At 42.5% G+C, this 22982-nt stretch overlaps 1 protein-coding gene across 2 annotated transcripts in view; it reads right to left on the reverse strand.

The window, feature by feature from the left end:
* Positions 1–5442: 5442 nt before the first annotated feature.
* Positions 5443–22982, reverse strand: part of TOX4 (TOX high mobility group box family member 4) — a 315932-nt gene continuing 298392 nt past the window's right edge. For both annotated transcript variants that reach the window (XM_069238267.1, XM_069238266.1), the window contains exon 9: positions 5443–6003. In XM_069238267.1, coding sequence (XP_069094368.1) covers positions 5943–6003 — 61 coding nt within the window. In that variant the 3' untranslated portion in view covers positions 5443–5942. The remainder of the gene's footprint in view (positions 6004–22982) is intronic.

Below are 22982 nucleotides of genomic sequence, written 5' to 3' on the forward strand. Positions count from 1 at the left end.
ACGTTGAATGGCCTATTTCCATATGATATCTTCTAGCTGAAGGGAATGAGTTTTTCCTGGTCTCTGAATGTAATGAATTGCTGTCATATTGTCTGCTCTTACAAGGACTACCTTGCTGTGAAGGTGTGAGAGGAAGTATCTGAGCATTGAAGGGAATTATGTACTGCAGGCTGAATCAACACTAGATCTTAGAGGTTGTAGCTACTGTGTCACAGACACTCCTGTGCAGGGTGCATATGTAGCCTTGCATGGGGCACAATGGCTATGCAAGAGGCTGGCATGCTTAGGAGACACATTACCACCCTGACTGGGTGGTGATGATGTGGCTAAAAATTGTTTTAAAAAAAAGAGCCAGTTGGATTAGGGTAGGCTTTGTCTGTGACACTGTTGAGAATCAGTCCCAGATAGGGTTGTATGCGGGGTTCAAAGTGTGGGTTGGTGGTGCTTATTGTGAATCCCAACATGTAGACCAGTGGCTTGTGTCTCTTTGACACACTTGTCCCGGTTTGTGCTCTTTATCAGCCAGTCGTCTAAGTAGCAGAAACACATGAATACTGGGTCTACAGGTGTGCAGCCAGTACCACCTAACATTTTGTGAAAGCCCTTGGCGCTGTTGTGATCTCACAAAGCAGAACTTTGAATTCATAATGTCATTCACTTACCCCAAATCTTAGGGATTTGTGATGAGGAGGATGGATGGGGATATGGAAACATGGATCTTTTAGGTCAAGGGCTATCTTGAACTCATCTTTTTTTTTGTTGCAAAAGTGGGATGACATCCTGTATGGTAACCACATGAATTTGTTCCAATAAGATATCTGTTGAGAGGCCTAAAACCTAGTATAGGCCTTTGAGTATCATCCTTCTTTGGGATTAAGCAGTAGAGAGAATACAATCATCTGCCTTGATACTGCTTTGGAACTGGCTCAATAGCTACCTTTGCAAGAAGACACTTTACCTCTTCTTTTAGAAAGGGCAAATGTTGGGGGACTGAGGATGCGTCTGTGCAGAGGTATGTTTTGTGGAGCTGATCCGAGTTTGAGACAATAACCTGGCTGCAATATGCATAGCACCAACTGGGTGGATGTGATGTTTGTCCAATGTGTGTTGAACCACAGAAGCCTGTCCCTGACAGGTGGTGTGTTGTCGGGGGGCACATGAGGGGAAGACAGTGGTGGAGGCACCCTTGGCTTAAGTACCTTTACCTTTTCCTCTGATTCCGTTGCCTCCATATGAACCCTGGCCATAACCTCTACTTCTCTGTTGGTGGTAGACATTGTTCTCGCTGATAGGTTTGACCCTGATCTGTGGTGAATGATTTACCACTGCCCCTGCCTTGCTATTTACTAAAAGACTAACTTGTAGTGCACTCGTTTTAGCTGTTTCTGTGTCCTATTTGATTTTTCTACCATTTCATCTACTTGTATGTCAAACAAGTGTTCACTGCCAAAACGAACATTAAGCAAGTGATGTTGCACCGCTCATTCAAATGAAGAAATGTATATCTAAACAAGCTTCCGTAAAATGACAGTCAAGTCAATATCTCTGTAAGTGAAGTCAGTGGCATCCAGTGCACACCTAACTGCTGCAATAAATATGCACCATCCCTTATTAACTAAGTCCTCATTTTTTTCATTGGTCTGGAAGATGTTGGAGAAGATCCTCCATCTCAGCCCAATTTGCTCTGTTTTATCTTGAAAGTAGACCCACAGATATGGCAATCACCAGTGGTTGGCATTGCCTACCACAAACCTCTTCCCTGCAGCATCAATTCTTTTACTTTCTTTACCAATCTGTGTTGCAGCTCTTTTTCTTACAGTACCTACCACTTAAGAGAGAGGGGAAGGTATTAACTGATGTAGAAAGGGTCTGAGGGCAATGGTTTGTACTTCCTCTTAGTCCATGAGTAGGTACTCTGGTCTTCACTAGGTCTTTGAAAATGTCTGTAAAAGGTTTCATTATAGAACTTATCTTTGGTAAATATTGTACAGTTCTTTCCATTGTGGATAAAGTCTCTACTAAAAAAAATAAAAACAATACTCTTCTTCAGAGGGTTAAATGCATATCCAGCTTGTGGTATACTGTGGCTCTCTGACACTTTGGTAATTAATTGTGCCATCCAGTGGGGATGGTTTAAAGGGAGCCCGCTCTAAATCTGTATGGTCCTGTAGGTCTACATCATAATCATACCAAGGTTCATCGGGGCTACGTTAATAGCCTAATGCTGCCGCCACACCCAAGAAAAATATCTCCAGCTGGGGAATAAGGATCTACATTCACATTATGTGGAGTGTGATGGTAACAAGTGCACTGGGGAGGTATGTGGTAATGTTAATAGTGGTTGTGGTGGACAGATGCCTTTGTGAAACATTTCCACCTTCTTGGTGGCGACACAAAAGGCTCTTCAAACTCCAGCTTTCTCTTTTTTAGAGTGGTAAGCTTTCCAGACTTGGGGTCAACTGTCTTTTGACCTTTGTCCAGGACGTGTTGTAGTTTCAAAGATAGGACCTCCCACCTCTTCATTGCTAACATGATATTATGGTGTCTATGGTTTTCTGTTTGGAAGAGTCTTTGTGGGGCCTTCACATTTAGTTTGACAACAGCTCTTTCAGCACCTTTGGCACAATGTTTTTGGTGCCCGCGGGTGAAGCATGGTGGCTGGAAGTCTTTGATGACAATGCCTACTTGGTTTTATGTCCAGGAGCCCAATCAGGCTCAAGGGGCGCCTCATCCTGTGTTGGGTCGAAAGCCTTGTCTCAATGTCAACATGAACCACTTGGTTGTCGAGCACCGAGACCTGGGTGTCAAACTGGGCTGCTAAGTCTTAACACTTGAGAGAGTGCTTATGGCAAGTCCTCCAGCCATGATTTGTGTTTAGGGACTTGAGGGGCATGTGTACTTATGGTTCTTGGAGTGGTCTTTGTCTTCGGCCTCTATGACAGAGACTGGTTCAATGTTCGGATCCTCCTGGAAGGAGACAGATGGTTGGCCTTGATCTCTGCTGCACCTGGTGTTGGAGTTCCCCGGAACCACTTTAGTGCAGACTACCTATCTTCTCAGCTTCCTAATCCGCTTGCTCTGTGCTGATATTTTGAGCTCCCCCAGTGGTCTTGTTGCTGTGGGTGAGGCCGTTCAGAATGTCAATATAGTTCACACTTTTTTTTTTCCCTTCAACTTGAATTAGCAGCATGCCACACAGTTCTATTCACTGATTTCAGGTCAGAAGCCCAAACTGCACACTCAATGGTGATCATTGTGCACGTATTCAACATTGCACTGAGGACACCTTCGCAATAGGGTTCACTCTAACACCCCTCCAAGACAATTCTCCAATGTAGGTGGAAGGTGCAGAGAGACTGACGAGACTTTGCAATCAACACACCCTTACAATGTTCAGTTGCAAAATATTTGGTGTCAATGCTTGTTTCTCTTAGCCTAAAAGGCCTTGAAAAGGTAAGTCAAGGACAGGCTTTGACATGTGTCTAAGCCAAAAGAAGACAAAAACCAGTCTCAAGATGGACCCGATGACCACATGCATTACCTACCAGAAGATGAGTCGGAGTCACAGAACCTAGTGACTAGAAAGCCTTATTTGAATAAATGCACGTTCCAAACACCCTATCACAAAAAAAGACAGCAGGAATATGCAGAGCAGGTATATCTACAGCCACACACGCTATTAATAAGTTGCTCCCTGAATATAAACAGTGGAAGGATACGAATCATCTAATCAAAAGAATGGTAACGAGGCTATGAGGACAAACATAAGAAGAGTAAGTAATATCACTGAACAAGAAGCAAGAAACGAAACTGACAAGAAAGGCAACTACGGATCAGCAATATGTTGACACAAAGCACACTTCAAGTATTGGTATTAACTGCAACAGGTCTTTCACCACCAGACCACTATATGGTCTATAGGTGAGACCTTAAAAATAAGTTATTAATAAAAATAAAAAAAGTTCTCATATATGTAAATATTTAACATTTGTAATTGCTTCCAAACTGAAAATAATACTACAGTGCTTAGGAATAGGTCTGTGTGGAGATATTCAAATGTTTATGACTATCACAGAGAATCACACAATAGAGAGAAAGAAAAAAAAACCTTCCCTTATCCATTCCCGGATAAGAAATTTCCAAGACGCAAGTGTGTAAAAAAAAAAAAAAGCTAAGAAAGAATGAATTTTAACTTGGGTGGTCTAAACAGACAAAACAATTTAAACAACTGAGACTCAAGAGTTAGGAGAAAAAACATTGGCACAAATTGCAGCTCTTCACCCATTTGTTTGCAGCATAGATGATTTTTCTGAAAAAATAAATACTGGCAGCAAACTGAAATCCAAACAATGTGTTAGTAAACTGAGGATCTCCTTCAGGGTATCCCCATTGATTATCGCAAGGAGTAGCGCTAGCCAGTATAGGATCCCAGAGCACTTCATTGCATAGATGTTCCTCTGTGTTCCATTTTCACCTTGATTCAGGAAGATAAGGTTTTTCCATGTGACTAATATTTTTGCAGCCTTTAAAATAAGCTGCATGAGCCAATTCTATTTGTTTACTTAAAAACGCTAAAACACAGAAACATTACAAGAAACTAGCTGACACTGAAAACCCTCATTCACTTGCTTTTTTTTTTTTTAAAGGAAATTTAGTCGAAGGAAGCAGGACAAGGTAACCATTTACGTTGCAGCTATCTTGGAGCCCCTGAACTAGTACTAGAGTTACAAGCAAGAAACCATCCATCCTGGCCATTAATAAAAGTATGCAAGAAAAAAACACACTACACATCTTGCTCTGCTACTGGAGAAAATGGACTGAGGTTTAAAAAAATATTTGCAGGTTACTAGTGAACCTGGGCTTGGCATGGTCACCCCACTCTTTTCTTCTAGACAGATCCCATTCAACAGTCTAGTTTGCTCTTGGACCTCCGAGTGCTTTGACATTTGCTTTAGTGTTCTGTCCATAGTTTGGACATCACATGTAGCAGACCAAAGTAGAAATAAGCAAAGGATAAAGACGCTTAACATTTTACATCCTGGAGATGAGGATTCTAATTCTGGGGAGGGCACTTAAGGATACATCAGCCATATGTGAGAGACTGCTACTAATTTTTTCTGACTAGCGAACCCGGCTCTGTGCTCACCTGTGCAGAGAAAAGACAGCGGTGAAGATATAGACTGGCAACCTGTTAGCATATTATCTTGGAGGCTGCATTTAGTCAGTAGTGGAGCATTTCACACACAACCACACTAAGTAATGAGACTAACTTAAATTCTTGTATCTGTTCCTTCTGATTCAATAAGCGTAGTAACGTAACCAGCAGAAAGGGCATTTAAAAGTAAAGAAAACTAAACCACATTATCTCATCATTCATCTTAACAAGTGATACAGATTTACGCTGTATTGATCCCAGATCACTTGCAATTATGTACAAACCACTTGACTTCAAACATGGCAGTTTTACCAAGCTCTAAATGGTATAGGTCATCACAGATGCCACAATGCACCACATCAATGTGGATATTTTTTTTTTTTTTTTTTTTTTTTTTAAAAGATTCACCATTAGAATGGCTTTAATGCAGAAAAAGAAAAAAAAAACATTTCACCCACTTCTATCCCCACTCCCACCCATCCCAGCAAGACATTTGGATCAGTGATATCATTCCAGGTCCCAACTAATAAATTATTAAAATACAAAATGAGAATTGAAGATGGGCTTTTGAGTCTATGCTGATATTTCAGTTATTAGGATCCTGGTATCCAAGATCATGCTGCACCAAAACCAGTTCTCTGCATCACATAAAAAAAAATAACTTGACAATTTACAGATTCCTATGTGAGAGTGGCCAACAATTCAGAAGCTGAAGTAGCATCTATAGTCCATAAGGCTTCTGGCTCCCACCAGCAGCCCCTGTCTCATTTGCTGTGGTCCTCAGGTTTTACTTTACAGATGCCATAGTTCCCTGGCTCCGCGACAACACCCAATCCATGAAGATATCCCTGCAGTGGGGGTAGGAGGAGAGAGGGAAAAAAAAAAAAAAAGTTAATTGACTGAACTTTAAAAAACAAGCGTCTCAGGCACTTTGTTTTCACCTTCTGCGGCCCAATGAAAACTCCCCCTTTCTCTTAAAAGCCTTCACCATTGAACAATCTTAACATGCTACTTGGTGCACCCTATGTACCTGCTGATAGTCTGATAGGACCTAAATCCTTTTGCAGCAGCCACTGGTGTGTATCAGCATGAATATATATCAGAACCACGAATGTTGGAACCACACATGCCTAAACAACGCAGTTGGAACAAGGACCGCATTACCACGAATGCCTTAACAACAATTTTTCGTTGTCAAGGCATGCGTGGAACGGCATGCGTGGTTACAGCATGCACTCCCCTCTTAACCCCCTACACCTAAAACAATCATACCCCTAAAAACAATTCTACCCCAACATCCACCCCTAAAACTTAAACTGCCCCATCCCTAAAACTACTGCAACCGTCCACCCCCTAAAAACTAAAATTACCCGTGTCATGAATGGCCTCCCTCTTAACATTTGTTTTGTTTTTTTCTATCTGTTCACTTTGATGACCCTGTCTTACCATCTGTGACCAGTGGCTGTTCAAGCATTCCTGGTCTCGCATGCAATCCCATGTTTGGGATAAAATGAATATAAGAGGTAATCTAAATAGTTTGATTAGCATCACCAGAGACATTTGGTAAAGGACAGCATGGGCCTGCAAGCTCTGAAGACTTTTCAGAGTAGGATATGAAGTTGCTTTTACTGTGTCCAAATCTATCTAGGGGTAACACATTTTTGTCTCTGGGATGACGACCGATGTTTCTGATCACCCAACTGCACAGAAAGTGACATCACTTTCTGCCTTCTCTCTACCTCGCTCAACTCTTCAAGGTGTTGGGTCACTCGGGCTTCCCCAGCAAAGGGTGGACACAGACAGGGGTAACACCTGCTAGAGCAAGAACCCCTGTTCACTGAAGCTTACAAGGTAAGATAAAATTATAGTCCTCACTGCCAATCCCCACAATCACACCTAAACACTCACACAGCATTCACAGACCCAGACTAACGTATACACATCCCTACAACTACCACACAATCTCAAACTGCAGAATAACATTTTCATCTCATTCTCATTAACACTCCCTTCTACAGTATATAGGTTCTCTAAAAGCCAATGCTGATAATAAATGATGCGTCTGCAGACAGAATTTGTTTTTTTAAAAAAGATAAACAGAACTTCTGATGACCTCATGATCATGAGGTTCCTCTATGCAAGATGTACACAGCTCTTTGCATTGGGAAAAAGCAAAGTACCATACCAATACCATCAATGAAGCCACCAAGTGAGCTGAACACTTTAAGACAATCAAACAGCATCAGACCCACATATTACTCACTACATTTCCTTCATGAAAAAAAAAGTATAGAAGAGCCGACAGCACAGCAGTGAATACGAGACCCATGTGTGGACATACCTTCCCATTTAGGGCAACGAAAGTAGTTTTTTTTATTTTTTGGACTCTCCTGCTAGTAATCTTGAACTCTAACAATGGAACACTGCTATTTAGGACCCAGTGTATTTGCTCTGACCCCTAAAATGTCGAAATTGGCTTAACACCTGATTGCCATATTTAACTTTAATATAATGCCACGTTACGGTGCAGAAATACACGTATGGCATGGAATGCTACATGCCATTTGTGTACTGCAGCAGTCATTGTGCCATCCATTATAGTGCCAGTGAAAATATGGCATCAGTCTTATCCTGTGTAGCCAGACATGATCAGCTTGAAATAAACAAAATCATTCCTGACAGGTACGAAAAACGGATGTTAAATATAAAATAGGTCACCTCTAAGCACACCTTGCTGCCTACCAGGTACAGTGCATAATATCTGAGTGTGGAACAGATGACACATTAGAAATGTCATGTTCTCCCAGTAACTAGTCCCAAAATGAGATTGTCAGTGGTCAGGCTGTATCTGTTATTTAGGAAAAGTCCAAGTATAGATAACACATTTTAGTCTATAACCTTTGACCTACACCAGCTACAGTATCCAATCAAAGACTAAGATTCATATTTGATCAAATAAAATGCAATCCAATGATAGTCATATTTTTATTAAATATATGGTAAAATGTAACTTTTATAAAGTTATCGTTACCCTGTCTGAGACAGCTGGAGCCTAACTTGCATTAGTTCTCGAGCAAATGCCCAGCAGGTGTTTGGCTTGACTGAGGTTTAAGAGTGGTATAAAAACTGCTCTTGGAGCAGACAATGGGTCTGAGAGTGGGGATGCATTTTCTTACCCCAACACAACCACCAGTTGGAGAAGGCCCATGTACTTTTCTCCAAAGGGGGTTTCATGCCACACACATAATGTTAGGTGCAACCAGGAAAGGCCCCAGCTACCCCCGACCTCCCACCCCTAAAATCAGACTTGCACTAAACTCAGTGGGTGGCAAGCTATCCTCAGAACTGCTTTTGAGTGACCACAGAGGAAGGGACCACTCTTTACCCTGGCTACACTTCTGGGTGGCACACAGGCTCTGCACATGGAGAGAAGGATTTTTCCCAGCTTGAAGTTTGAAAGCAAGGGCACTGTGGGATAGTTCGCAGTAAAGCAGACAGGGCCACTGAGGAAGTGAGTAGACTTGCCCTGGAACGTTTACCCCATTGTTTAAGGAGTTACACAGGAGTTACCCACCAACTAGATGGTGGCACATATAAATGTGGCATCCCTGTGGACCATCTTCATAACACTTTCTGAACCTACTGAAAATAAGAAGGGGACTGGACCTGCAGTCTGTGGCCTGAGAGGAGCCCTGAAGGACTGGACTTGCTCCTCCTTGCACCCAGGACAAAGAAGTAGGCTCCAAGGGTAAGTTAACTGAACTCTTGTGAAGCTACAGGGGCACAAAAAGCTACAAGAGGCCTTTTCCTGGCCATATCTGGCTGACCAGTGCCAACTGGCCCTGACCTGGACTCCGCCGTTGGCCTCTGCCTGGTACCTGAGAGTCTCCAATAGCCATCCGTTCATGTCCTGAGAGCTTTAAATGAGTTTTCATGTAGTTGTTTGGGCACCAGAAGGCAATTTGGAAACTCTGAAAAACATTTGCTCTAGAGCATCAGGGTGACCTGCAGGAAAAAGTCTTTGACTATCAGTTCCATGATGTATTAATTTCAAGTTAATATCAGTCAAGGAGTCATGCACCTCCGAAAAATGATTAGGTCACATTCTGTTTTGCAACTTTCTGTGAGAAATCTTAGAAGCCCTAGGGCTCCAACCGGACCAAACTGTGTCAAGTAACTGTTTCTAAGTACCACAACAGTGCCTACATTTCCAGTGGTGGCCTGCTCAGGAAGGATATTAATTCTCCCAAAGTGTTGTTCTCCATTTGGGCTTCGCAACTTTTTCAAACCTTTTGACTTCCAGACTTTCACCAGAACCAATCCACTTGGTTGTATCAAACAAGGACTCAACTGGTGTCAGCCTCAAATAGCATCTAGGTCACGGATTTCATAGACACTTTGTATTTTTTAGCCCTATTTTCACTTGATGCAAGGGACCTAGAGAGGTGATGGTGAAAGAAACAAAATTAATCTACCAAGTGTCAACTAACAGGGCACAGGATGCTGTATAAAAAGGTTATTATGAAGACTAAGAAAGATCATTTCACTCAGCAGATTTCTGGAGAGGAAAACACCACCAAAGCTTTGTTTCAAATTCTGAAAGGTTTTACATAACATGCTAATTTTTCTTTCATAAATTACTGAAAACTAGTGTTAGCATCCAAGGATTAAGGCAGGACACATGGAGGAGAATCCCTAAGAGAAATTATAAACAACCGTTCAGAAAAGACGTTTGTCCCACCGTTTCTTAAGAAACCTAGATTGAAAGCTTCACATCCACAAAAGTTAGGCAAGGTCACCTTTCAGAATTATGCTGACTACACTCAAGTAGTGTTTTGTCTAATGCACAAGTCAGAAGCCAATTGTACACATGTTATGATGATCCCCTTCAAGATTCAGGACTCAATGAATGACCATCATTTCAGAGTGAATGCTCCAAAAACAGCATGGGCTATCACACTTTTTGCATAGGACAAAAAATCGAGTTAAAGACCAGGATTAAGAATGTGTGGGAGATTGGTTTGATGGTACTACATCCATGCACTGACACATGAATGCCTTATTCTAGCCCGCCAACGATCACTTGATGCTAATGTATAAAACATTGCCTGCTGGAGCACAAAGATTGCTCTACCACTGCTACAGCAATCAGTAGCTAAACTAGACATTAGCAAACATGTAAAAAGCATGTGCTAAACTGCATGCTTTGGAAAATTCCACAGTATGCGAGTTATCAAACGTATTGAAGTTTGATCATACCGCTTCTAAGTTGAGGAAGCCTCACTTGCTCCCTGTCAGGTGGTATATTCTTTTTAACACCAGGACTCTTACAAAAAGCACTTTTGAGGAGTGTACCCACATCCATGGAGCAAAGTTTTACCAAACTTAGCCATTCAGGTTTCCTTCAATCGGCAGACAAATGCTTGCATATACCTCCTACATTTACATGAAAAAGGAGGTCATTTGCTTTGACTGCAAGTGTCAAATGGAAGGGCTCAGGCATGTGTAGAAGCTTCTACAATGTAGGAAACCATTGTAAAGTAACTTTCCTAGTGCCGTGAAACCCTTCTTTTACTGTTTAAGAGGTAAATCTGGTGGGGGTTTGTAGCACAGGTGAATGAAGGAGTAAACAATTCCATTACTGGCTCTAGTAAGGAGGGTATCTGCAGCATCAGAATGTGAGCAGTGCCCCATGCTGCAGTCTCAAACACCGTTGATGATGTGGAATGAGGAGTCCGAAAGTTTGAAATGACAGACTGAGCTTTGTTGCTACTCTCATTAAAACATCAGGAAATAAATCAGAAAAGTATATTCTGGCTGGTGGCAATGCGTTGTGGCACAGGGCTAGCCTGTAGAACTGGCTGAGGCACTCTTGTGGCCTTGTATAAAGATCAACAGGGAGGGACAGGTTGCATATCAATAGGTTCACTGTTCAGTCAATGATATCCTGTTCTTAAAATGTAATGCACTGAACACTCATTCAGTCGGCCTAAAAGGAGTACCAAAATGGAGTGCCATAGTATACATAACACTGGACACCCGCTGGTAAATGACAAAATCCACTTTAGAAAGTGTCCGTTGGTAAATGACAAAATCCACTTTAGAAAGTGTCCAGTATGGAAATGTTACTTATTTGAAGACTTCAATTAAGTCAAAGATATTCACGCCTGCATGCAAGGACCCTTGAAGACTTTATTTTTAAGTTCTGTATATTCACTGAGGATAACAGTAATTTCTCAAACACAGGAAAGTTCTCCAAAGCTTTGACAGACTCGATTTTTTCTGTATTTTATTTTTAACCTTCAATAATGCGTAATACATTGTAGCATAAACCCTGAGGTGTGCTGCTATAATGAACAAAATACTGAACTCAGAACTAAAGTACATGAAGGAAAGATCAGCCTAATAGGCTTTATGCACATACAGAAAAACAAGCCCTATCCCTTCAAGGAACCAGAAGTTTCCATATCCACGCATATCTTGAACTAGGAGCTGCCTCAGACTTTTTTCTTCTTGAGGAACATATGCAGAGATCAGAATATACTTATTCACAAAATTACAGACCGGGGGGGTTGTTTATGGCTTCAGTTAAAGAAAAACCTACAATACAGAACTAGGAATCTAAGAAAGCAACATTCCCTTCTACATCACATGATCTTTAACACAATCTTAATTTAGAAAAGAGCAGCAAGCTTATACCAAAACCTGCGATACCTGTGTCCTGAATGGCAAGAGGAATGAGACTTACCTGACAAACAGGACCTCATCGAAAGATTTGCTTACAGCACCTGACAAACCACTGTATTTACTCGTAAGTATCTAGACAGTAATTGTTGGTAAAGATGTGGTGATTCTGAAATTCCTCAGCCACATCACAGGAGTTGATTTCCTTCGTGTGGAGTCATCTTTTGGTTTAACTGGAAGAGGTTTTTTGATAATTGATACCATGGAAATACAAGAAACTGTAGATCTGTAAATGGACTTTGTTAACATGGCGGTGTACAGATAATAAAGAGCTAGTTAGGGGCATGGCTATGACAAGGACCTATGTAGGCGTGTTCTTACTGAGCTTCAGACAACAGAGTGAATCGTCTGGGCTATGTGTGTGCTAAACTTAGAAGAGGAAAGAAAATGGCTAACCAGATGGATAACTGCTGATAAAGAGGGTTTACAGAAAAATGACCAATGATCTTGAAGTTAGCTGAGGGTGTAGACTCCCCCCTCACACTGGAGAAGCTCAAAATGTCAGCTGTAAAAAAAAAGAGAACGCATGAAACCTCTAACAGCGCTGATACAAGCAAGTAGTTGGGTACAGTTTCAAGCACTGCACCTCAGAGCCACCCTTGATTGAGCTATTGGACAATGGAAGGTAGATGTTGATCAATGCTAGAGATACATCTGCACCACAAGCAATTGCCAGAGATGGTAAATAGCATGTGCCGGATGACTCAACAAAGGTAAATGAGAGGGAGATAAACAAAGGGGCTCACAATCCTCTAGCCACACTATTACCTTAAATAATTGTCAGCACACTCTGGGGTGAAATGCGTTGCCCACGAGGGCGGAACAGCAGCAATGTGTAGTTTGAAAGCTGGGAGGTACAGAGATTGGAAGCAATGGTTCACTAACACAAAAAAAAACACAACAGCTGCTAGGACAATTAAAAAAATTTTTTTTTAAAAACAATGGCGACACCCACTTTAGCATGACATAGTAATAAAGAAATATTAAACGTCCAGCTCACATAAGATATCTAACAAAACAATGTGCTGTTCCTACATTGAACCAGGTAGACAAATACGGTATATTCCAAATGATCATTGGCCGGATGGGATACTTAAAATATCGGAGCAAGAACCCACACCGAGTGGTGACATGCTTCATCACTGGGCTGGTGCTGCAATACTCAAAGGGCCCCTCAGAGGGCTCTTTTCTGGAGATCTTTTCTCTAGTTTGCCACATGAACCTCGGAACCCTGCTGGATCCCGAGGAATGTATGTAGAATGGTCAAGCCCAGCTATATTAAAATTAACTAAGCATCCCTAAAGTTACTTTATTAAGAAAGGTCCCACTTAAAGGTTAAAAACAAAAACACGTGGGAATGGAAATGGAATAATGTACCCTTATGTTCCCCTAAGAGGTCGACATGTTTCTTGTCTGCAATGTCTAAAAAGATCAACGACAATTCTTCAGGACTGACTACCTAATCTAAAGTTAAAGGGGTCCTATCCTGAGTCAGTGTAGTGACCCCAGTGATTAACTTACTATAACTTGTGTATACATTTATACTTATCAAATATAGTTGTTCCTATTTAATTCGGTCTAAAAATAATTATTTCAATAGAGCCCTCACTGTTTTAAGCCTTTTTTCTCTTCTTTTCTCTCTCTCCTACCAATCCCCTGCCACCGCTTGGTTAGTTGCCGGGGGACTGCTGAAAAAATAATCTAGGGATTAGGTTGTGTTGATCAGCTCTGACTGAGTCCCTAGATCCAAAAAATACAAATGCTAAACATCAGATTAACTCAGTTCCTAGAAATATTTAAGTTGCTGGCCAAGGCTGTGAAATGACATTAATTGGGGAAGCCAAGATGGTAATTGGGTGCTTTATTAAGACGTTAGAGGTATTTGCACCTGATGGGCTACTAGGGTCCAGGATGCTCTTTAGGCTCCTATCCCATCAGGGTGAGTACAAGCTAGCACCCTGTTATTGCTCTTTAGTCAGCAGGCGATAGACTGAAACGCCATATGATTAACACTAGCTCAAAGCAGTGCAAGGTAAATCCAAGTGGGCTGCTAGGGCATTGATGTTTTGTAGGTTCCAGTCCTCTCAGGTTGAGTTACATAGCACTTTATCATCTACTGGGCCCTGTTTCACAGATTGAAGTCTTTATTTCATTTGTGCCCGTTGCACACGCCAAATCCCTATGATTTTATTAGTTGTGTTATCAGTTATGAAAAACGTTTTGTAGGTGCTATTTGCATAAGATGAAATATTGGGATCGCTTGGCTTGTTTTAATCGTTCCAAATTTATTAGGCTAACTCATGTCTGATATTTTTATTTTGACTTGATTGTACATACATACAAACATCGTTGCTGGGGGAGGGAGATTAGTTGTTCAACCACTCTCTAATAAACCAACCTATGAGAGAAGATTTCTGATACACAGAGGTGGACTTCACCCAATATGGCACCCATATTCACCCTTGCTCCAGTTGGCTGCATCTATTTGGATTGTCCTGGATCGCATGTCCACAGTGCTCATGCAACATGTGACTGGGAGACTCTTCTTGGGAGAGAAGCTCAAATACAGGCTGCCGAAGTAAGATATCCACCTCTGGGACCATGAGGACCAGGAAGGTGTACAGACTGGGCACCTCTAAAAACATGACATGACTATAGTAGCTTTCTCTGTTTTCCCCAAACCTACCCACCAACTATAATGGCTTAAATGAGTGGATATTCTTTATTTCACTTATGTAGAAGTGCCAGAGAAGGCTAAAGCTCTCACGTCTCCCAAGGGGCCCAATTCGAGTGAGGTTTGTGTGAGCTCTTCAGAAATCCACTGCTTGCTTAAAAAACTTATACCCGCTTGTGTTTATTGATCAGCATATCGTTCCTGGCTATTAATATAGTATACCAAAATGAGATGTACTGTGCAGAGTCCACGTATTACCTTATAAGTGGATAGGGGCTTGCACTAGCACTCTAAAGGTGCACTCTTAGTGGGTAGTGTGGTTGAGTAGCCTTAGGCTTATCAGGGAGGAGTGTTACAAATTTGTTGCCTGCATACAGTAAATAAATGATACTCAAGACTTAATGAGATCCACACCAATTTATAAAAATGACACTTATCTTTATATAATTTTAGGCACCAAGATCACCACGATCTGGTGAGTATGTTTCAAGTTATGATTTTTTACAGATCTGAAAAAACACTACCTAGTGCAATTTCTGAAGCAGTAATGTTATCCTATGGAGGAAAGGCGTATACTGCATACAGGTACTTAAAGCAACTTACAGGACCAATCTTACAGACTTAAGGTGAATACAGGGCATGGTGCAAGACAGTATCAACAGGTCACCTTGAGAGGTACTGCAGCATACGGGTGCATTGGTGCTTTTCAGCTTCGGGTGCCCTATTGTTATCCTATGGGAAACAGGACATGCACTGCATTCGGGCACTTATCAATGGCTTACAGGACTGTTCTTGAGAAGTTCAGTTAAGTATAGGGCAAGGTCCACAGCAGCACCAAAGGTCACTTAGGGAGGCACTGGGGCATCAGGGTTCAGAGGTGCTTTTCAGAACTGGATGCCCTAATGTTATCTTATGTGGAACAATCAGGTTAGAACTGTGGTTCCCAACCTGTGGTCTGCGGACCCCCAGGGGTCTGCGACACATTCCCAGGTGGTCCGCAGGCCTGGGCTGGGAGGAGGGCACTTCTCCAGCTGGGGCATCTGACAAACATATGCGTATTTTTATAATTATTACTTCCTTTGTTTAGCAGTTTAAAAAGCACTGCAAAGCTTGTGTACAACAAAAATAAAACCGTCAAGATAACTCTATTGCTTAATGTACCTGCTGGAAAGGAAAGAGTTTTGGGCAGTGGCAGTTTTGACTCAAATGTAACGCAGATGGTTTATATGCCTGCTGCAAAGAAGTGTATCATACAAAGAACAGTATTTTATGTGCATAGCACAGTGGGTTACTGCTTTTGTCACAGATATTCTTTTGTTACTCTGCGGTTCATAATCGTAATCTCGCACAGTGAGCTATGAACTGCCATTAAAGAGCTGCAGGTTAACCGCATGGCACAAACTAGAAAGTTGTTTTTTTCCTAGTCTCATTTTCCTTATGCTGCTAAAAAAGTTTTGCTTGTGTGGAAATACATTCTTATTACTAACGTCATTGTTAATCACTGTGCCAATGTTCTGAATCCTATGTTTGCGCTTCTGCAGACCAAGCACTCTTAAAAAATGGCTACCAGTGTGAATGACATGTGAATCCTACACCTTGTGCCCAACACCCTACAGTGGTATGAGAGGTGCTATAAAACAAATGAAGTACATGTGACAGAGAGGCTAGGGAGAGATGAGAGGCCCTTAAGGTTTACTTCCTTTCCCCATCACTTATTTATGTGAAAAAGCTTTCTCAGATCTCACGTACCTAAAAAATAATCGCTCTGGAAATGTAGAATCTGACAGGAGAATTCACCTTTCTTAAATAAAAGCAAACAATGAAAAGGTAGTTGCTGAGATGCAGCACCAACCTTCCCAATAAAACGTTTCGATTTTTGCATATTTTTTCAATATAAACGAATTATATCTTTAGTAAGTTGAGTATTTGTTTGGAATGTACTTGTTATATTTTTTGCAAATTACTGTTTTAATGTTTGAAAGTTAAATTGTACAAATTGCTGTAGGTCTCCGGCTTCGAGTAATGATTCATTGGGGTCCTCAGGAGTCAAAAGGTTGGGAACCACTGGATTAGAAAGATGCTGCAAGCTGGGACTGGGGTACCAGTCTGGATGAACCATCAAGGAGGCTCAGGTCTCACACTACTCGGGAAAGTAGGGACACCTTTGATCTTTTTCTCCTTGGGCTGGAGCAACAGGATGCAGAGGTGTCCTGAGGAGTTGGATTTTTGTCACCGCATCACTTGTGGTAGAAGGGGGCCTGCACAAAGAAGCTGCAGGCCTTGTTGTGAAGTTCACAGTGGAAAGACCCAAGGTAGGCCTCGTCTCTGGAGGGTCTAGGGACCACCCTGGCACCGTTGGTCCACTTTGACTAAGGGACACAGGTGCAGCAGTGCTTTTTGGTGTAGAGTTGTGGCAGTCTGGAGTCCGCTCAGTTCTTCTGGGGTGCATGCAGGAAAGCAGCTCTGCTACTCCACGGGAGTTCCTGGATCTTCCATGAAGGCTGACAATCCTCCCAGGCTTTTGAAGGCACAGGTAACTGCAGGACAAGTCATCTTTGGCACAAATGTCAAGGACAGCAGGCAAGTCAGTTGTTGGTCTTCTGTTCTTGCTTTTGTGACTTCAGTGTCCTGTCTTCTTTCAAGTTGGCAGGATCTAATGTCTGGTGCCAGGGGTTCCACTAAATACTGAATTTTGGGGCATTAAAGGATTATAGTGGAGTAGCTAGTGGGCTAATTACCCCCAGGGTCACTACCCCGCTAAATGACCACTTCCTGTGGGAATCGGGCAGAACTCTGTCCCAAAGTTCCTCCATCTGCTATCATCAAGATGCCGGACTTAGAAAAGTTGTTTCATCAGGCAGCTCACCTTAGGAGTGGAACTGGCCTGAAGATGGGCATGCCTCTGACCACTACTTTTCATGCCTATCCAGGCAGTAAATGGGCCCTGGGAAAGGGGGGTTCGGCATCTCCTCACTTCTGAGGGAATACAGATTTGGATACCTAAGGCGGTGGGCTCTTTGAAACCCCCTGCCTTGAAATGCTAATTCGCAGGTCATCCTGTTGGGAGTGGTGTGTAACAGCCCTGTCAGAGAAGGCTTTGTTCCTGACTGCCTGAGTGGAGGCTTGCACCCCTGGGAGTCAGAAACTGGTCTGTTGGTGGCAGAGGCTGGTTAAGACCAGTTAGCCAGCACACTAGTTGTTCGCAGGTTTTTCAAGTTGCACCTCTATGGTGCCCTCTGGCTGCATGTATTAATACATCCATCAGTAAAATCAGTGAGGGTTTATTAATATGAGATGTTTGTTAGCAAACATCCCTATTTTCAGTGAAGCCATGATGTAGTTCGAGAATTCGTGCTGACCACTGTCCAGCACCTGGCATAGCCAATAAGTCTTGCTTTTGGGACCTTATAAGTATTTAGCCATGCAGCACATTATCCTTGATGCTACAACATAAACTGTTGCTTCACATGGTGAATGGTAACACATACACAAGGCTTGACCTAAAAATGTACACCTGGATCAGCGACGTTAAACTTGCCACAGAACAGTTAATGAGCAGTGTGTAATGAAAGAGCTCTTGCCTGGCAGAGGATTTGAATGCTGTGTACATATTATTACAAAAGATTGAAACTACAAGAGCCAGAATGCAAAGTACTATTTGTGGTCCGAAAAGTCAGACTGGATTAGTAGACTGTACGTAAAATAGGTGTCACATTGCAAGTATGCTTTTGCATGTTTGGATCTGTCAAGACCTGTGGGTTGCGGCTTTATGTTATTTTCTGATAGAAGATGTTTTGTGTAGCTTGTTGCAAGAAACAATCCATCAACATGCTTGGAGTAATCATTTAATTAGAGCCCCTCAGCACCGTGGCAGCAGTCTTCAGAAAAGAAAACATCTTATGAACTGCACACACAAAAAGGATGAAGGGGTATAGGGAAATAAAACACAGTCATAGATGGGGAATGCATGACACAATAGAACACTTAATGTGAACTGAACCGCTTTTAACTATTTACTTTTTTGTATTTAGCTTAGTTCTCAGCATTTCAAAAGTTAGTGCACAGATATAAAATTCACTAGTACGGCATTAAGTTTCAGCTTGCAGTGTTACTGTTTAATATCTGGTGTTGTTGGCCGAGCCCTCAGAAAGCATAGCCCCTGGCCCACTCCCTCTTCTTTTGACAGGAGGTTACAAACGCCCCTTCATCCTCACCCCCTCCTCCACAAAGCCAGGTTCCCAGGTAGCTGTGTAAACTGCTAGGAGCCAGCCAGCAGCAGGGACAGATGTTATAGTGATACAATCACACGACTGCATTCCTGCTACTCGATCTTTAATCACATTAAAACAAAAGTTTCATAGCCTCCTAGAGCTTCTGCAGATTTCTTTTCAAGTATCAACAAATCTGAATTTCCAAGCAGAGGGAAAACATGTAGAAACACCAGAAAGGAAAGAGGAATGACTGCAGCCCTGAGTGGCAACTATTAATATATACTATTCACATTGCAGGCGCTGACTAAGGAACTCAATTGTAAGAGCAGCTGAGCCTCATGGTGGGTGGAGCAGGGGACCAGCATGTCAAGCCTTTGCAGAGAAGCCAGCCAGCCTAGTCACCTCTGTAGTCTTTAACAGAATGTAGCAAGCACTTCTATGTTAGGTACACAATCTTCCAAAGGAGACCCTAAGGAAAGGTGTGTGAAAGTGCACACACCCTGACACAAGGGTTGATAGACAAAGACTCCTGTGACATGAGTGACGAGGTGGCGAAGTAAGAGACAGACCGAGTTTCTGGTATTCAGGACTCAGAAACTGTAGCCAAACTGTAGGCTTTAGGTCGACAAGCAAGCTGTACATTTTAATAAGATAATTATCAGGAAAGCTGGAATTAAATGAACCAAATGCAGTTAGAAGCGATTTCAGCATCGGTCTGACAAACAAATATTCATCACTGGTTCCGCAGATTTTAACTCCTTTTCCCCCAGCAATTGGAAAACATGCAGTAGATTTGGACTGCCTCTCCTCATAAATTGCAGATGCCACTAATAAAGGAATGAGTACTGCCCCGTTAAATGTTTTCTGACAAATCTGTGTGTTGACTCCCGAGTTGTACAGACAGTGACAAAAAATGACTCAACCTAAGACTTTCCCATTTATGTTGTTAAACCTTCTGACATAGAAAAAAAGCTTCTAGATTACTTCATAGTAATCAATCAAGTTCCACCTTCATAAAACGTGGGTTTTCAAATTCATTGTTCCGATTCCATGGATATTTTGCACAGTCAGTTCCAGCTATTTATTCACATCTCTATCATTCAGTAGATGTTAAAGACGTCTGAACAGCACATTAGCCAGCTCTTTAATTTGCTTCTAAACGCGCAAGAAAGGAAGTCCTTACACGCCGAAAAACATGCATGGCCTTTTCACAATAGCAACATTGCAAATGAACGGTGCACCAATATAAAATACATGGTTAAACATCCATGTAGTGACGTGAATCCATTAAGGGGCGGTACTTTAAAAGTCATTACTAGAACCGCTGCCTCAAGTAAACAAGAGACAACTATGTACTGTGGGGCGAAAGGGATATCAGTGGTGCTCTCTGCAGAGAGGTAGGAGGCGGAAGGGGCTCTAGACAACATTAGTTACATTTGGAAAAGATTCTGTGAATGTCTCTTGGATCCTCTTTCTTAAGGTACCTACATACTTTACACTACTGACATCCCTTCTGTTTTAGTGTTCTGAGGAGCCGCTCCCAGTGACCGGTGTTGTGTGACTGTTTGTGTGTCAGTCTCTGTCTCAGGAGAAGAGGGAAGTGAACACAGAGAAAAGTGGGAGGAGCAGAGGGAGGCAGGCAGGAAAAGGAGGTGGAGTTGAAGTGGATTCCAGGGGTCGTTGAAAAGGAGGCACACGTGAGGAAGGTGGGTGGTGCAGTGATAAAAACAAAATCCAGATTTGGCTGTAAACGTGACTCATGATGACCTGCGGTCACTTGGCAGCCAAGCAACACTATTTGGATTAAAACACTTCCTGCTTTAAATCCAAGAATGCAAATGAAAACGGGCTTGTAAAACTATGCACACTGCAGTTGCATCAATAGGAGTTGTAAATTCTAGGTCGAGGGAGGAGTTTAAGAGCCACCGTCCCCTATGGCTGCCTTTATGGTGGTGTGTGCATGGAGCCTGTCTGCAGGTGTGGGTGTTGCTTGCCTCTTCCTTACCCAAGATCTTTCCATTCTGCGCAGCCACCATCCGGCTCTCCTCCTGCAGGATCTGCTCCTCAGACGCGATGCACTGCATCCTGTCGGGGTAAGGTGTTCCGAGGAGCCATGGGCCGCTGACACTGGTGCTCTCTGGCAGTCTGTGTGTCAGTCCCGGTCCCACAGCCAGGGGACAAGGTAAGTGAATACGGAGAAAAGTGGGAGGAGTGGATGGACGGAGGCAGGAAAAGCAGGTGAAGTTGAAGTGGACTCCAGAGGGTAGAGCATGGTAGGAGCTGAAAATTTAGTTTTGAAAAGGAGGCCCACGTGTGAGAAAGGTGGGTGGTGCAATGTTCAAGGGGTGTGCATGAAGCCAAAAGGGGGCAGGGAGAAGAGGAGGCAGAGAAAGCCTGGTATGATAAATAAGCCTTTATGGCATTGTGCATGGAGAGAACTCAAAACATACCAGAGAGTTAAAAGATACGAGAGAGCGTGCCTGCACTTACTGAGCAGCACCCTGTTGCATCAGCTCCGGTCAGGGCACAACAGCTGATCTTTTCCGGCTTAGGAGGTGGGAGGGACAAATATTGCAATAAAATTGAAGCAGCTATGGCCTGAAGCACCACACGGTAACAGGAGCAACAAAGAAAAGATAAATTAGACCTGCAAACCAAGGGATAAAAAAAACACAGCATAATTATACTGTACTTAGTCCCTGCTCCCTGGGTGGAACAAAAGAGAAAAGGAGGGACAAAGAGGCAGAACTGACCACTAGCAAGCAAAGATTTGTAAAGGACACAAACAAGCGAATGATAAGCAGGTGAATAGATTTAAGCCCACAGAGATGTATACTAAAGTATACTTGAGGTCACACGCTTACGCTAGACATAAAAATGGCTTCCCTGATCACTTACTATGTGTAACAATCAACAAAGACATAGCAGGGGCATATCTGCTCTTGCAGATATGTCCTCACATTTAATATAATGCACACTGCCTCAAAGCAGAAAGGCTTCCTGTAGGGACAACTTACATATAATGCATGCAAGTGTTAGTAGGCATTGTACACAAGCTATGTGTTATGTTGTGTTTTCACTTTTAGCTGCACCATGACATGCAGTCTGAAATGGCAGCCTGCATGAGCTAGGAAAGGAGTCCCTGAGGATGGCAAAAATATATGCTGCAGCCCTTGGGGACCCTCTTCGGTACCCATGCCCTAGGTACCTGAGTTACCATTTACTAGGGACTTACAGGTGTGCCAAAGGTATTGCCACTTGGGGAACAATTGTGTAGTTTTGGGGAAAAAGCACTGCCACTAGGCACCTGATTAGCAGGAACCCAGTGCACTTCAGTCAAAGCTGCATTGACTATCAGGCAAAAACTGGTAGGACTATTTTAACAAAAGCTGTGTCTTCTGCAGGTCCTTTCACAGAATGCCTCACTATATGTTTGTTATTGTCTCTACATGTATGTTTGGAAACTCTACCAACTGATTGCTGAACACTGGTGATTGCACATAATATCGGCATGTTGATTTTTTTTTCGTTTGATTTTTAGGCCGGATTCAATGGGAGCAACTATATTTGATGGGTATTGAAGCATACTGTGGTGCACATTACTGATTTAATCACACGGGTCAATTCACTGACTCAGGATATGGCCCCCTTTAACTGTAGATTAGTTAAAGTTGTTACTGAAGAATTGCCATTGAGCTTCCTTTTAAAACATTTCATTCACGAAACATGTCAACCTCTTTGGGGAATACAGGGATAAATAATTCCCTTTCCATTCCCACCTGCTTTCGTTCTAAACCTTTAACAGGGACCCTTGATAAAGTAACTTTAGGGATCCCTAGTTAATTCAATATAAACTGTGCTTACCAATCTTCACACATACCTGGGGATCCAGCAGGATTCTGAGGTTCACACAGCAAAAACATCTCCAGTAGTACGCCGCTTCTGAGGGGCACTGCAGCGCAAGCCCAACAAGAAGCTAGCCCAAGGAAGAAGCATGCTGCGTCTTGTGGTGGGTGAGGGATCAAGCTTCAATACTTTAAATATCCCATTGGCCAACGAACGGTTAGATTATACAGTAAAAGACTACCTGCTTCTGTGTGGGAACAGCACATTGTTTTGTTACCTATTTTAGAATAGGGAGTGTGTATGCTGGACCTTGATTACTCCTAGTCCCCATTTTTTCTTTTATGCTTACATG

The sequence above is a fragment of the Pleurodeles waltl genome, chromosome 6 (assembly GCF_031143425.1).
Source record: "Pleurodeles waltl isolate 20211129_DDA chromosome 6, aPleWal1.hap1.20221129, whole genome shotgun sequence".
NCBI lineage: Eukaryota > Metazoa > Chordata > Amphibia > Caudata > Salamandridae > Pleurodeles > Pleurodeles waltl.